Raw genomic sequence first — 12,104 nt, 5'->3', positions numbered from 1 at the left:
GTAGGGCGGGACACTGCAGTGGCTCACGCAACTCGCTGCTAACTCTTCTCCCTCGCGTTCGGGTTTCCCATTAATCCGGGCCCAGGGCTCCACGCCTCCGGTCTCCCTGGACCTCGCGCTCGTCTCCGCCTTCACTCGCCGTTTTCCAAACTTAGAAGCTCAGCCCCTGGTCTCCTCGAACTCCAGTTGGCTCTCCTTCGACTCACGTCCCCACGGTGCTTCCTCGGTATCAGATCGTTCCCACTTTGGGACCGCATCCGCCTGAAATGACAGCCTCGGGAAACCTCTGTGCGGTCGGCTGGACGCCCGGCCCGTGGGCGCCAAGACACCGTGAAAAGAGGGAACGGTTTAAGGCCGCAACAGGTGAGAACACGACCGGAGAAGTTGGGCCGGCCCGGGTAGGCCTGCGGGAACCGCCGTGAGCGGACACGTCCGCCCTTGCGCTGGTCCCTCAACGACGCCGACCCCACTGCCGAGCATCTGTCCCTTTCGCCGGGCGTCCCCATGGCTAACGTAACGCCGGCGGGAAGGCTCTGAAAAGGGCCGCCAGCCCGGGGTCAGTGCCCGCCGCGACGGGAGTCCCGCTAACACCAAGTCGTGGAAGTCTGTGAAAACCCTCTCAGAGAAGCGACGCCCACAGCGCTTCCTTGCAGTTTTCCGCAGCCGCAGGGCCGTTCTCCCAGTGCGCGCGGGAAAAACCACCTAATCGTTCCCCGATTGGCTAACCCTGTAGTCGTTCCCGGCCGCCCGTCCCTCTTGCTCGCGGGTGATGTTCCCATTGGCTAACTTCAGCAAGCCTTCCGCCCTCAGTGGTCCGTCCTTCCGTTCGTCAGGCTCGGGCCGTGGACACAGGCAGAGAGCGGCCCGTGAACCCGCCCTCGCCTCGCGCACAGGCACGTCTGTGTTGGGGCTAGGCCCCGCCCCACGTGCCGTGTGCAAAAACAAACAGCCGTTAGGGAGGCGGTGCCGGGGGCGGGGTCAGGCTAGAAGGAAACGCACGATTGGGCGGCCGCCGGGGTTCAAACCAGCAAGGCGAGCGGCCATTGGCTGTGGCGGCGCGAGGCGGGCCCCGGTTATTGTCCGGGCTCCGGTGGCGGCGGCGGCAGCGGCGGCGGTCGGTGCTGCGGCAGCGGCGGCGGTGGCGGCTCGGCGGCAGCGAGGGCGGGAGCGGCCGAGACCATGGTGAGAGCGGCGGGGCGGGCGGCGCACTCGAGGCGGGCCGAGGCCGGGCGGCCTGAGCGGGGCGACAGCCCCCCGCTGCCCTGCAAGCGAGTCCGAGTCCTGAGGTGTCTGTCGTTTGGCGCCGAGACGCAGCTCGCTGTGAAGAGCGCCCGGTACGGCGGGACTCGGCTGTTGTGAAGTCGAGAGGAGGCACGCCGCGGCCGGTGCTGGCCCGCAGGCAGGAGCTGCCTTCCGGGCACGTTCTCCGTCACTGCGCGGTCTCGCCGGGTCTCTGCCCGGGCGGCGCCTGTGCTGAGGCCCCTCCACGGATTACGTCCAGCCTGCAAAACGGGCTCGCGCTGCTGCTTGTCCCGGTCCTTGCAAGTTTCCTAGGTGTCGCGCGTTTAATCTCCAGAGATGTGCTGTAGATTGGGAGTTCCTTTACCAGCAGCTAAAAATGCCGGAGGCACCGAGTTGTCATTCAGGCTTTTAAGGTCTTAAACTTGACGGGAAGTGAGCTTGTGTCTGTTAAAGTAATGCGGAATTGGCATCGTGGTATACAGTTTTAAGCTTTTTCTGAATGAAATGGACTGCAGCTCTCCACAGGTGCATTTTCTACCAAGATGCTCAGCCCAGGTTCATCCCGATTCAGCTCCTAGAGTAAAAACTGCTGTAGTGCTTGTGTTTTGTTTCTCAGTCATCAGAGTATAAAATGAATGTGCAAAGTTGGAGGGTACACAGTGTGAGGGCGTTATGAGAAGAATTATTATTCACGTACCGTACAATGTTATATTTTCACGTGTTTGATGCCATAAAAGTTTGATTTTGTTGAGATGTGTATCTGCAGCCTCCAAATCTTGGAAATATTTAATGTATGGGGTTTTTAAAAAATTGGTTTGATGTCTACTTCCTTGAAAAGCAAATAGATAAAATAATATGATGGATTGAAACAGTAAGGATAAAAATTGCTTAAGAGTAAATTGGGAAGCCTGGGGTGTTTTGCCTTTTGATGACTAGTTCTTATTTCATAATTCAGTCACAGAGAGACGGCTATTATAACTAGACTTATGCACCAATTGAGAGATCGTTAAATGTATTATTTCAGAGCAAACAGAGCTTGAAAGATTTGAGGAATAAGTGAGAATATATTGTTCCTTAAGCTGACCTCAGAAATAAAAAAATTATGCAGTATCTTTTCTTGTTTAGCAATATGGACAGAAATTATTAAAATACACGAGGCATCCTGGGAGAAATGTAGAGATCCTCAATTCTGTTAAATCAGTCTCTCTTGCTATGTTATGAAGTGTAAGAAGGAGATATGAATTAGTTCTTAGACTTTTTCCTGCTTCTAATACCTGCTACAGCCTTTTTTTTTTTTTCCTCATACAGTTTTCAGAGATAAACATTAAATCAGCTTAGACATGCACTTAGGGGGACCATACACAGTTGAATTTTTCTGCTTAAAAATTTTAAGGAAAGCATTACAAAGGGAATATGCCATTTCAAAGCTTACTCTGTACTTAAAAAATATAGACACTCAGCTAGCCATTCTTGTAAACTGATTTCTTTCTTTAACTAGCTTCTTTTACAGTAAAGAAATAATAAATTTAAGTGGTAAAATTAAACCATCAAAAAGAGAACATTAGTTTTCCTTCTTCTCAGATCCTGTTGTATTCCCTCCCTAGAGGCAAATAACTTTTGTAACAATTTTGTGACCTTCCAGAAATGTATGTATACACACACTGTAATATCCCATTTTTACATAACCAAGAGCTCACAGCACTTGTACGTACCTTACCTTTTACACCAAAAATGTGTTTTGTGGTTGTTCCTATCAGCACACATGTGTACCTCATTTGTTGAAACAGCTTCATAATGCAGTTAAGTCTTCAATGGTTGTGGATAGGTTCTGTAACTTTAAACAAAACAATGCATAACAAATAACGAAACCAATTTTACCATTAGCTAGTTGATATAAATGAGTCATTTGATGTTATAACAAAACAATGTTGGTGTTATTCGAGGACCTGCTGTATTTTCATTGCATTTATATACCGTGTCCAATTAGTAAAAGTGAAAGATTATTTGAGAAATACTTTTTTCTTTCAATTGAAAGTTATTTGTTTAATCCCTTGAGTATGTTTGAAAGCCTTTTTTTAATTCTAAACTATACGTAACAAAATTTAGCAGTTTTAAGTGTACAGTTTAGTGGCATTAAATACATTACCATGTAGCCATCACTGCCAACCATCTCCAGAACTTTTTCATTTTCCCAAACTGAAACTCTATGCCCATTAAACAGTAACTCTCCATTCTACCCCTCTCCCCAGCCTCTGGCAACCACCATTCTGCTTTCTGTCCCTATGATTTTGACTAGGTACCTCATATAAGTAGAATCAAATATTTGTCCTCCCGTGTCTGACTTATTTCACTCAGCACAATATCTTCAAGGTCATCCATATTGTAACGTGTGTCAGAATTCCCTTTGTGTGGCTGAATACTGTTCCACTGTATGTATACCATATATTGGCTATCTATACATCAGTGGTCCCTTGAGCTATTGGGAATAATGATGCTATGAACAAATACGTTTGAGTCCTCGCTTTCAATTCTTTGAATATATACCTAGAAGTGGAATTGTTGGATCATATGATAATTCTGTACTTTATTTTTTGAGGGCTTTTTTTTCCCACGTTTTTTTTACCCCTGGAAGAGCTAAGTTCTGAATATTTCTGTGGAAGTGATATATGTTGACATTTAAAAAAATTATTTCATTTGAAATATTTGTAGCATAAGATTCTTCAGTCTGAAATTTGAAAAATATGTTGATTTTTAGAAATTTCATTTTAAATAAGCATTTAAGGTTTGACCTCATTTTTATATAAATGAATAGTGATATAACATGTATATTGTATGTATATTTATATTATTATTAATTTATATAAAATTGAGGAAGGAGATCACCTGGATTTTTTAACTACTTAAAATAAAACTAGAAAAAAATTTTGTTTCCTGAATAATTTTGAAATAGCATTTTCAGCTCGTCATCTGGAGCTTTTTTTCACATAGGCTGGAGGCAAAGCTGGAAAGGACAGTGGGAAGGCCAAGGCTAAGGCAGTGTCTCGCTCACAGAGAGCTGGGCTACAGGTAATGTGTCCATGTTGTCGTAATTAATTATTAAATTATTTTCTTTAATGTTATAATTCATGACTCATAGATGTTTCATTAATTACAAAAATCTACTTGTACGACTGACCTTTAATAAGATTAATTGATCAAAATTTAAATCATAAAGCAATTGTCTATTAATTTGTATTCTCTTCTTCCAAGCGAGAACAAGTTATGAAGAGGTCTTAAATGAATTTGGTAATTTTGCTCTCTTAAATTCTTTTATTTCTAGATTATAATTATGTTCCTGGTTCTTTTATAAATTGTATCATATTGAAATGAGTATGTTGTGGTTTTTCTTCTGAAGAAAGTGTTTATAGTGGTGCATTAAATTTCAGGATGAGATAGAATTTGGGGTAGAATAACGAACTATCCGTTTAGTCCTCTGAATATTTCCCCAATAGTTTCAGTTTTAGGTTGAGTGATGTTAAATTCGAAACACTAAATATGTTAAAACTATGTATATTTGAAAAATTGCGCCTTTAATCCATAAACTCAAAATTTTGTAGATGAGTAAGAAATATTCTCGACATATAAAAGACACTTCGTAAAAAGGGAAGTTTGAAGGCCAGACTATAAAGTTTCGGTTTTATCCTCTTGGCAGTGGTGAGTCATTGAAAGTTTTTGAGCAAGAGTGACATGATCTAGGTGGTACTGAAGGAGGGGGACAGGAACTTATGGGTACATCCTATATTTTAGAGCATTGTGTAAATCTCAATTAGAATTTATTTATTCAAATGAAAGGGTCCTTCATTTGAAGTGGGAGATGGAAGACAGATGGAAGCTATTGCAGTGGTTTTAGGAATAGGTAATACATAATTGAATTAAAGTGGGATGGAAAGGAATTTGGGGCATGCTTGTGATCCCAAAAAGTGGAAGGAGAGGTATAGAGTTGAGGAAAGTCAAACGTTTCTGTAAGCGTTAGAACCGAAGGGACAGGCGTCTGTAGGAGGGGCAAGTTAGGAGATTGAAGAATTCAAGTGGAGTCGTTCTGAACTTCCACCAAAACATCCATATGAGAATGTCCAAAAGTTGTAGATTTTAGTCCAGCTTTCCAGGAGAGGTGGTCAAGAGAATTAAGAGATTTAAAACCATTTCTGTAAAATTGATAGTTCATGCTATGAATAAGTTTCTAAGTTGATCATGAGAAGGGAACACAAGGACATTGGCGGCCGCTCAGAAACACAGAATGAGTCAGAAAAAGAGAAGACTGGGGAGTGGTCAGAGTTCAGAGTTAGTGTTAGAACTCTGTAATTTCTGCAACCCAAGAAGAAATGGTTTGGGGTCCTGTGTGTCAGACAACACGGCAGTTGCTGAAGATGCATTGGGAGGAAGGCATGCATCCTCCTCTTGAGGAGCTCAGGGTTACTTAGGGAAGGAGTATAAACAACAAAAAAATCATGCCCTTTCTCCTAAGGATGCGATCTGGAAGTGGCCGATAGATTTGGTAATTAAAGTGTCACTGCTGGCCTTCAAGAATGGTGCTAAACAGATGCCAAGTTTAGGAGAAAATGGGTGACAAGAAAGTAAGGGTTTTGGGATTTGCTTTTAAACTTTGCCTTTGGAAAGATATCTAGACTCTGTAACGAAGCAGTTGCTATAGACGTGTGGAGAAGTCTTAAGTGAAGTGTGCAGAAGGAAAGGAGCCAGTGTAAGGAAGTAATTGGAGCTGCTGGAATGATGGCGCCGGTAGCAGCATATGGAGGTCCGTTAGAAAGGTGGTCGAGGACAGTCAGGGACACAGACAGGTGGGATTAGGATCCTTTGGAAATGAGGAAGCACCTGTTCTCAGGAAGTAGAAACACAAGGATAGGATGGTGTTGGTTTTTCTCAGGTCACCTCTTGAAACTGAGGAAAGAAGAATGGAGTTGGGACCAAAGGAAGGGGGTGCAGGCTGACAGTCGCCAAGGTCGTTGTGTGAAGGAGTTAACCAGAGAGAATACGATCAGTGGGTCACTCAGCCGGTGCAGCTGGTGACCGCACAACACAGCTTTTCATTTTATGAGGATACTCCATATTTATGCAGAAAGTAATTCACAAGACCCTGTGGTGGTTCATGGCTTTTTAACTTTTATTCTCTCCTCAGGAGGGTAAAAGCAGGATACAGATTTGGGGATGATGCCTAGGACACCACACACAGGCCCTAGGAACTGTTAATGCCAGATAGGTTTGGCTTCTAATCTGGGTAACCAGATTGTTTCATTTCATGCTTTACTGATATTATTCGCCTTTGATTACACTCAGTAATGCGATGTTAAGACCCTTTCGTACTACCACTCAGACAGCCTCTCTTTCAGTTCCCCGTGGGCCGCATCCACAGACATTTGAAGACTCGCACCACAAGCCATGGACGAGTTGGTGCCACCGCTGCAGTGTACAGCGCCGCAATCCTGGAGTACCTCACTGCCGAGGTCTGTGGGGAAGTGTCTGTTACGTAGGGAAACCCAGAAGGTGCCTAGGCCACAAGTGGCTGAAACCATGGAGTAAGGGTTTCAAACCAAAAAGACACATATATATGCTCCTTGGTTTCTTCAATGGCAGTAGGTGTGTCTTAATCAGCCTGTTACCCAAGACCAGAGTAAAAAAGAACCCCGGTGTACTTGTTTTTAAAGTTAAGCAAGGGATGGCATTCAGTATTTTTAAGTGACATGACACAGGAGTTTAAAATGATTTAACCACTGTACTGTTTATTAACTCTGAAGTATGTATGAAAGCAATAGGTGATATTTGTGAAATTAGAGCATAACCTTTAGGAAATGAAGATTAGGAGTGGGGTAAATAAAGTTTGCCAGTGTGATCATACATTTTTTTAAAAAATCACAAATATGAAATTTTTAAAAGAATTTTATTGGGGAATTGGGGGAGGGGAACAGCCAAGTTGTTGTCCTTCATTCTTAGTTATGGAGGGCGCAGCTAGCTCAGCTTCAGGTCCATTCGCCTTCTGGCCTCCTGTTGGCAGCTCAGCTCAAGGTGCCGAGTTCAGTCTTAGTTGCGGGCGGGCATAGCCCGCCATTCAAACCAACAGCCTGTTGGTAGGAGCACGTGTTCCCACCAGCTGAGACATCCTGCCACCTGTTGGCAGCTCAGCTCTGGGCGCAGCATCACTGGCCCATGTGGGAATCGAACCGGCAACCCTGTTGCTCAGAGCTCGCACTCTTGGGCAAGCTCTTAACCAACTGAGCCACTCGGCCGGCCCACAAATATGAAATTTGATAAAAGACCTAATCATTCTGGTTGTGTATATAAAATGCTGTATCTTGCTCAGTTTCACACTTGAGGAAGATAAGTTAATTGGGCAGGAATTTTTGACAGTTGGGTCATGGACCACCGCTTCTCCATCTCAAACACCATCTACCCCCAACCCTCCGAAACAGATGGGACGCCATGAAACTCCTGCAGCTATATTTCAGGCCAGGGAAGTTGTGGAGACAGCCAGCCTAGCAGAAACAGAAAGGAGGTTTTCACTAGAGAGAGATGTGGTTGGGAACTAGACTGAACGATTTTAAGTTCAACCTGTGTTGAACTGTGTCACTGCTGTGATCTCACTAACCTCACCCGGTGTCCCCTTAGAGATTTAACATAGAATTACCAATAGTTTCAACTTGGCTGTCATGAACCAGGGATTCTGTGTTGGTGACAGTATAGTTCTATCTGAGAACCTCGCTTCCCCGTTGTCACTTAGCAGCCCTCTTCCAGCTTTTGTTTAGCTGCAGACTTTTCAGAGAGGTTCGTGTTTTGTTCACTCGAGGTGGCATAGCCTTCTGGCTCAGAAAGTTGAACTCCCACCTGAGCTCCCACTCTCCTTATTCTTGGGAACTTTGATTACAATTTTGTTTTGTTTTGTTTTGTTTTTTAGCTGAGCCATCCTGCCACCTGTTGGCAGCTCGGGCTGGGTCTTGAACCGCTGTTGCTCAGAGCTTGCACTCTTGAGCGAGCTCTTAACCAACTGAGCCACTCGGCTGGCCCTTGATTACAGTTTTTATGTTAAGTTTAAACAGTAAACCTACATAAGCTATTGGCATATTTTCAGATCTTTAAGTTGGGGCTTTTAGTCTTGAGTAGAGGTAATCGCTTTTCAATCTTGGCTTCATGCTAGGACCACTTGGGGAGCTTTCAAAAGATACCAGCGCGGGCCGGTCCGAGTCCCAGGAACAGTAAATGGAGTAGGGAACTGGTGGGTGGTGAAGCATGTTGGGCGTCAGGTGTCTGCCGAGGCCTCCGCTGCTGTTCAGGTGAGGAGGCTCTGTGAAGTTATTTCTGTATTACTCCCATCAAAGGTTTCATAATGCCCGTAGAGTCTGTGGAGGCAGAAAATAAATAAAAAATACATTTTTATGGCCAGCTGGAACTTTGAAATTCTTCTAGTTGAAAATTTCCAATATGGAATAAAGAGTTTCTAGCTTATTACCTACAGATTATAGGGCCCAGTGATGTTTAAAACTGTGAATAAGAAATATTTTAATTTTTAATCTTTCCTACAGGCTCTAAGAAATAAATTCCAGCCATTAAGGGCTATACAGAAATAGACTATACGGCTATATTAAAATATATGCTATTTCCAGATGTTCACATTCAGAATTGTGACTGAGGAATGGTATTTTCCCTCATCCTTCTTTCTGTAGAAGTAGCTTTTTGCTCAAGTTTCTAACTCTTTCAAAGAATAAATATAAAAAAGCCAAATGAAGTGCTCTATAAAAGCATTATAGAAATATGAGAAAGAAAAAAGATTTTGTTGGTTTCTGTATATTTGTGTGTTTTATGTACACATGCTATCTATAGTGATCTTTTCAGCTATAATTGTGAGTCTACACCAAATCCTTAAGCCCGTCACCCTTGGTTTGATGTGTTCTGTTCTGTTGCTGGTGCTCTGCAGGTGCTGGAGCTGGCAGGTAATGCGTCCAAGGATCTCAAGGTAAAGCGCATCACTCCGCGTCACTTGCAGCTCGCCATCCGTGGTGACGAGGAGTTGGACTCTCTTATCAAAGCCACCATAGCTGGGGGCGGTATGTACTCCCACCGCTTCTGCTGGGATTGCTGGTGGGCTTTCTAACGTGATTCGGATCAGTGATCGCATGCATTTGATCAGCCACCTGGGAAACTTAGAAACCTGAATTCCCTAAGTATTGTTTTCTTAACAATTCTAGGCTTCTTTTCATTATCATCTGAATAAATATTATTCTCTATATACAATGCTGCTTTTATTTTAGCAAGTCCTTTATTTAAATTTTATATGTGATACTTAAATTAATTTCGGTAGCCTTTAACTTGTGTTTGAAAATGATCTTGAGAAATTGCTTAATATGATGCCTTTGAAAATCAGGGCTGAGATCATAGAAAGAGTCAGGATCAGTAAAAGCGGGATGTAAGTTGGTGTCTCTTAATCCTTTGTGGATCACCTTTGGAAAATCTCTCGAAAGCTGTGGTTACTCTTCTCCAGGGAAGCACATAAAATCATATCACTTTACATCCAGTTTCAGGGGGTTCCCAGACCCTGAGATGGGGACTCCCTTGGTGTAGATACTTAAACAGGAACAGCATGTTAAAGGGGGCTTACCTAACTGTCGTTCTTTGTGTTGTTGCTCTTTCTGCTTTGAGGCACTGGAGGGGTAAGACGCAGCTGGCTTGAAGGTTTCACAATAACACCGTCTCTGTTTATTCCACCCCAGGTGTGATCCCGCACATCCACAAGTCTCTGATCGGGAAGAAGGGACAGCAGAAAACTGCTTAGAGAGTGGTTTTAACCAACCCTCGTCCTCCCTGTCACTGTACTGTAACTGGGGCAGAAGAAATGATGGGGACGTGTGGAATTTTAAAAACAGCTAAGTGGAAAAGCATAGACAATTACTGTAGACATGATAAAAGAAACATTTGTACGTTCTTAGACTCGAAGTTTGATAAAAGTACCTTTTCATGTGGCAACTGTTATATGTGGATTGGCTAGGTTTCTCCCACGTTTTATACAAAAAATGGAATTGATAAACCATTTTTTACAAAAATAATTTGTCTCAAAACTGTTCTGTTCGTGATGTGTTGGAAATATTTTGCTTATACTTCAGAATTTTTTAAATTTCAAATCGGTTATATATTCGGAATAATCTTAAAACAGAAATTGGGAATATAGCTTTACTGTGATTGATACCGTATTATATTGAATCTTAGATGTATCCATTTGTAGTATGCACCATTATTTTTCATACCACTAAAGAAAGAAAACTGCCAGTTAAACCATGATATGCCATCAGTAATGAGATGCAGCCCAATTTAAGAGATGTTAGAATATGGAAATGTGTGTTTGGAATTGATGAAATAGGATAGCGAAGTGATTTGATTTCCTGAGCACCTAATCTGGGGCAGGCCCTGTGTTGAGTGCTTTACTGATCCAGAAATTTTGCCTGCACTTCGAAGATGTGAAATCAGGCTCACAGAAATTAAATGGTTTGCCAGAAAACATGGAACTCATAGGTAGAAAATGGCAGAGCTAGGAAGCAAACCTAGATTTGCCTGACTTCAGACCCTACACTCTTACCTAGAATTGAAGTTAAATTTATCACAGTTTTCTGTTTTGGGCTTAAAATTCCAACTTTCAGTGATCTTTTATTGATAACAGTAACATTCAGTAATTTGTATAATATTTTTAAAATTATTTTTCTTTGTCAGTTTCTAAGTAATGTTGTAAAATTTAAGTTAATGTACCAGTTAATGGTCCATCAGAAAATTATATTTTTCTGCCTGGAAATCTTCATTTAAAAAAAAAAGTTTTAATGTTTTATAATACAACACTATCAAAACAAAACTCATTTTTTAAAACTTATTTTATTATGGAAATTTTCAAAGATACAGAAAAATAAAGAGACTAGTATACTGAACCCCTGTGTGCTCAGCCTCCAACTGCAGCAGTTCCCCTGTCGTCAGTTTCACCTATGTCCCCACCTGAGCCCCCCTCCCAGTGAATTGGTTTGAACCGTTCCAGGCATGATGTATTTTCATGTCTGCATGCTTCAGCATATGTCTCTAAAGATGGGCAATTTTAGACCATAACCTCAATACCATTGTCTTAAGACAACTCACACATTTTATAATATCAAATACCCACCTAGTATTCAGATTTCCCTGATTGTCTCTTAATATTTTTTGTAGTTGGTTTCTTTGAACGAGGATCCAGACAAGATTTACATCTTACATTTTGCTAATAATTCTTAAGTTTCTTTAAATCTATAGGTGTCTCTTCACTTTTTATTTTTTTGTAATTCAATGTGTTTTTCCATTTTTTTTATTAGCTTCAGGTGTACAAAGTGCAATAGTTATACTTTTTACCCCTCACAAAGTGAGAACCCCCCCCAACATCATACATATCTATTACAATTCCATTGACTCTATTCCCCCCACTATACTCCACATCCCATGACTTATAGTTGACATACAATATTACTCAATGTGCAGTGGTCAAGCCTCTACATCGTCCATGAAGTGGTCTCCCTAACAAGACATGTGACCATCTGACACCCTACAAAATATTTACAACATTATTAATTATATTCCCTGAACTGTCTTTCATATCCCTGTGGCAATATGTAATTTAATTTTTGAAGAAACTGAGTTACCTATCCTATAGAATTGTCTGCAAGTCTCGATTTTACTAAATGCATCCTAATGGTATTTAATTTTTTACCTGTTTCCTATATTTCCTATAAATTCTAGACAGCTCTAGAGGGGTTACTTTTTGTCACATTTTGTTTTTTCTTTTTTTTTTTTTTTTTTTTTTTTTTTTTTTTTTT

At 42.1% G+C, this 12,104-nt stretch overlaps 1 protein-coding gene across 2 annotated transcripts; it reads left to right on the top strand.

Moving 5' to 3' along the window:
• Positions 1-1,078: 1,078 nt before the first annotated feature.
• On the top strand, positions 1,079-10,343 carry H2AZ2 (H2A.Z variant histone 2). Of its 2 annotated transcripts, none has more exons than XM_019626592.1 (5): positions 1,079-1,182; positions 4,231-4,308; positions 6,615-6,740; positions 9,203-9,332; positions 9,996-10,343. In XM_019626592.1, the coding sequence occupies exons 1-5, from the start codon at positions 1,180-1,182 to the stop codon at positions 10,055-10,057; spliced, it is 399 nt and encodes a 132-aa protein (XP_019482137.1). In that variant the 5' UTR covers positions 1,079-1,179; the 3' UTR covers positions 10,058-10,343. The 2 variants fall into 2 exon arrangements, with proteins under 2 accessions (XP_019482137.1, XP_019482138.1); XM_019626593.1 differs by having other exon boundaries at positions 1,080-1,182; positions 6,627-6,740.
• The last annotated feature ends 1,761 nt before the right edge of the window (positions 10,344-12,104 follow it).

Source organism: Hipposideros armiger, unplaced genomic scaffold (genome assembly GCF_001890085.2).
Source record: "Hipposideros armiger isolate ML-2016 unplaced genomic scaffold, ASM189008v1 scaffold_685, whole genome shotgun sequence".
In the NCBI taxonomy this organism is placed as follows: Eukaryota; Metazoa; Chordata; class Mammalia; order Chiroptera; family Hipposideridae; genus Hipposideros; species Hipposideros armiger.
The sequence above is the reverse complement of the archived record's forward strand: the minus strand, read 5'-3'. Positions and strand labels throughout refer to the sequence as shown.

What these genes read in the sequence shown, in the direction of transcription:
- H2AZ2 (XM_019626592.1), top strand. An exon ending in CACAGAGAGCTGGGCTACAG is followed by an intron (nt 4,309 to 6,614) that starts GTAATGTGTCCA and finishes CCACTCAGACAG; the next exon opens with CCTCTCTTTCAGTTCCCCGT. An exon ending in TGGAGTACCTCACTGCCGAG is followed by an intron (nt 6,741 to 9,202) that starts GTCTGTGGGGAA and finishes GGTGCTCTGCAG; the next exon opens with GTGCTGGAGCTGGCAGGTAA.